The 3551-nt window shown below is 50.6% G+C and overlaps 1 protein-coding gene across 1 annotated transcript in view; it reads right to left on the reverse strand.

The window, feature by feature from the left end:
- The window catches only part of LOC108720537 (protein bric-a-brac 1), a 324369-nt gene extending 320874 nt beyond the window's left edge, over positions 1–3495 (reverse strand). The window contains exon 1 of the mRNA XM_018444602.1: positions 1525–3495. Coding sequence (XP_018300104.1) covers positions 1525–2487 — 963 coding nt within the window. The 5' untranslated portion in view covers positions 2488–3495. The remainder of the gene's footprint in view (positions 1–1524) is intronic.
- Between the last annotated feature and the right edge of the window lie 56 nt (positions 3496–3551).

Below are 3551 nucleotides of genomic sequence, written 5' to 3' on the forward strand. Positions count from 1 at the left end.
CGTCCGGCGTCTCGTATAATTGGCGCGGCCGTCCCGCGTCTCGAGTGCGTTCGCGACTTTTCCGTCGAAAGAGCGGCCAATTATACCGGTCAGCCGTAGATACGGGAGAGCAGCCGTTGTCTTCCTCGAGGATCGTGGTCGATTGACGAGGACGCGCGCGCTCTAATGACATGAGGCGCGCGCGGAACGCGAACCCGTCATGCTCTCGTTAATGACCGGTCGCGGCTACGATAGCCAACGAGAGAAACATCTTTGTTTTCTATTGGGAAAATTACGTTCCCGCGCGATTATTTCGGGTTAACCGCACTCCGGAGCGCGAAAGTTTCGATCGAGAGAGGGAAGTTCGCCGGGAGTTCGCTCGGGAGAGAAACGTCGATGTTTCTTATTCAATTCGCAGCCGCGCGCGTTTCTGACCGGCGGAGGAAACTTTTAATTGACCCACCCGCGTTGCCAAATTATTTCTAAATGTTGGGCAAATATTGGAATATTTCTCTTTCCTCATATTTATCCTATCCAATATTGGAACAAATTTAAATGTATGCGCGTGCGCGAATTTCCAGTTACGACGCAGAAATTTATTCGCTCGTTTATTTAACGTCAATCAACATCTAATAAAATTAGGCTTGTAGTGCAGCTTGATAATGCAACGAGATTTAAATTAAAAATGAATTTCTTAAATTTCTAATCATACCTGGAGTTTGTTCAAGCTTTTCATCTAGTACATTTATTATCTAGCAGAACTAATCAATCTTTTTATACATTTTTGCATATATTTCTTGAAGATCTAACGTTACTTCTGACGGAAATGGTGTTTTTATCCCATTCTCGTTAACAAGCAAGTATAATTCTGACGATTTTTTGTTCTTCCTGCATATTATTTCTACTAATTTATCTTCGGCATAAGAAGTAATATTCTGCCGGCATAAAAACAGGAAAGCTACATTCAGCGCATCGGAATACATATCTGAGTGATTCGACGTTATCGTGAACATAAAAATCTTCTAATTACAACACTCCGCGCAATTACGGAATTCTTGTTGTTCAATTTGCATTGAAAATTACATATTAGCACTGACGCGTGCAAAGACAAATGTCTGTCACGGGAAAAAGGATTAATCGTAAGAAATAGTATCACTCTTTTGTCGATAAGATTAATTTAGCAATAATTTTCACAGATACACAGATACACGAATACTGCTGTGATATAACAATTATGCATAAAAGGTCCTTTCACATTTAGAGAATAAGGATTATTGATGCGTTCGAATCTTTTAACATTTAACGCAGATTTTATTTAACTCTTTCATAAATTACGGAAAGTCACTTTTTTCACTCGATATCTTTTAACGCTATTAATAGCGTTCTGCATGCTAATACATTAATCGGTTCTTTGATCATTTTCGCAGAGACATTGATCTATTATCGGAAGTGCAACGTATCAATTTTCAAGTAATAAACTATTCGTCACGCAGATAAGGAAGAAGATAAAGGAAGAAGATCACAGGTAAAGAAAACTCGACTCACCCTTTCCTCCTCCCGAATCATCTCCGCGATGCCGGGTTTGATCTCGAGGTCGTCGCCGGCGCCGGGTTGATTGCCGGCGCCCTGTTGATGATGTTGCTGTTGCTGCTGCTGTTGTTGCTGTTGTTGCTGCTGCTGCTGCTGTTGCACGCTGAGCTGCTGGCTGTGGGCGCCCAGGTGGTTGACGGGCGCGTGCGAACCGGAAGTCACGTGGCCGGGCACGTGGTGGGTCGGCAGGGGGTGCGAGCTCTGCTGTCCCTGCGGCGGTGGCGGCGGGGGTGGCGGTAAGGGTAGCGAGACCGGAAGTTCCTGCAGGTTGATCTGCGGCGTGACGGAGATGCTGGGCGTGCTGGGCGAGCCGAGAGACCTCGGGGTCGAGCTGGCCGTCGACGGCACCATGCTGTGAATCTCGGGCACGACGATGTTACTACCGATCACGTCGTCGTCGGGGCCGATGCTGCCGGACCCGACACGTTCCGGACTGTTACCGGATGGTGAGCCATCGCCAGATATCCGGCGACGCTTCTTCCGCTGCATCGCCGCGGTCGCGACTTCTTCCAGAGTCGGCCTGGACGTCAACTCCTGTTCGCTGTTGACGTCCGCGAGGCCGCGGATCTTGAGACTCTCCGCGACCTTGAGCAATGGCCCGATCTGCTCCTGGGAGACGTTGATCTCGCCCTTGTACATGAACTCGACCGCGGCTTTGAGCTCCGGCCACTTGATGTCCTTCATGATGACTATCGGATGCTGGCAGGGGTTGTCGAAGAAGAGCGCCTGAAAGTACGGGCTACAGGCCGATAGGACCATCTTATGGGCCTTGACGCTATGACCGTCACAGGCCAGGGTTACGTCCACGAAACTTTCGCTCTGTAAAAGCTGATCGAAGACGTTGGTCAGATTAGTCTGATAATTGTTCCAGCGCAGACAGAACTGCTGGGGTGACCCAGCTCCACTTTGTTGCGTCATGATCGAACGTGATGCAGCTTCTGCTTGTCTTGTCTCTCTCGAAGAGGAACGCCTTCGGCTTCCTCTACGTCGCCAGGCGAGTTTTTCCTTTTACGCTTTCTCCACCGTTTTTCCTCGTCTTTCCGTCTCTTCCTCCAGTCGCCTCCTCGTGGCTCGTCTCGCCTCTGCTTCTCGGTAACGTTCACCTTGATCGGATCAGCAACGAGACCGCATCTGCAACACACACATGCACAGCCACACGCAAAACCTCCAGATGTCCGCGCGAAGTGACGCGGGAAGAGTACGAGAGCCTTATCCGCGCGCCTCGTGGCAACGTGCGCGGACCTGTCAGACGCGAACCGACGCGGACGTCATCGTCCCGTTGGGACGTCGCGGTCGAGCATCGTTTCAGCCTAGCTCCGAAAACGTGGCTCGGAATATACCGTATACTCGAGTACTCTCTCAATCCACTCCCACCGCTCCCAAAAGAGTTAGAGTTCGCCTTGTCTCCCCCTACGAAGCATCATACACGACGGGGAGTTTCCCGAGGGATCAGAACAGTCCCGACAAGGGGGGAGGGGGTAATTACGTCCCTACTTCAATACACCACGCGGCACACTCAATTAATCTTTGCTCTCCTTTTCGCTGTATTTTTTCTCTCTATTTTTTCTTAACAGTTTCTAACTACTGTCACACTTATCTCAGTCTCACCGAAATGTCTATCGCATTGAGGCGCGTTTTGTCCGAGAGAAGTCAGATTTCACCATCAAATCACCCACCACCAACCACCTCGAAACGCGACGACAACGATCACGACGGCAACGTAGCGGTTTTCACGACGAGATCGCGCGTTACAAATAATACGGATACGAATACGGGACGCGGTAAACGCCGCGCGACGTACGGCGACGACAGTCCGCGTGAGAAGCGCGTGCTGCGCGCGACGAAGGGTGTCGAAGCGACGAACGGCGTACGATCTGCACCCCGTGACGAGCGCGTCGCGACTGAGAGGGCCAGCAACGCGGCGGCGGTTCGCTCGAACGGCAGTGGTGGGCACCGTGCGCGGCGCAGCGCTTCGCGGTAGC

Source organism: Mycetomoellerius zeteki, unplaced genomic scaffold, assembly GCF_001594055.1.
Source record: "Mycetomoellerius zeteki isolate Tzet28-1 unplaced genomic scaffold, Tzet1.0 scaffold151, whole genome shotgun sequence".
Lineage (NCBI taxonomy): Eukaryota > Metazoa > Arthropoda > Insecta > Hymenoptera > Formicidae > Mycetomoellerius > Mycetomoellerius zeteki.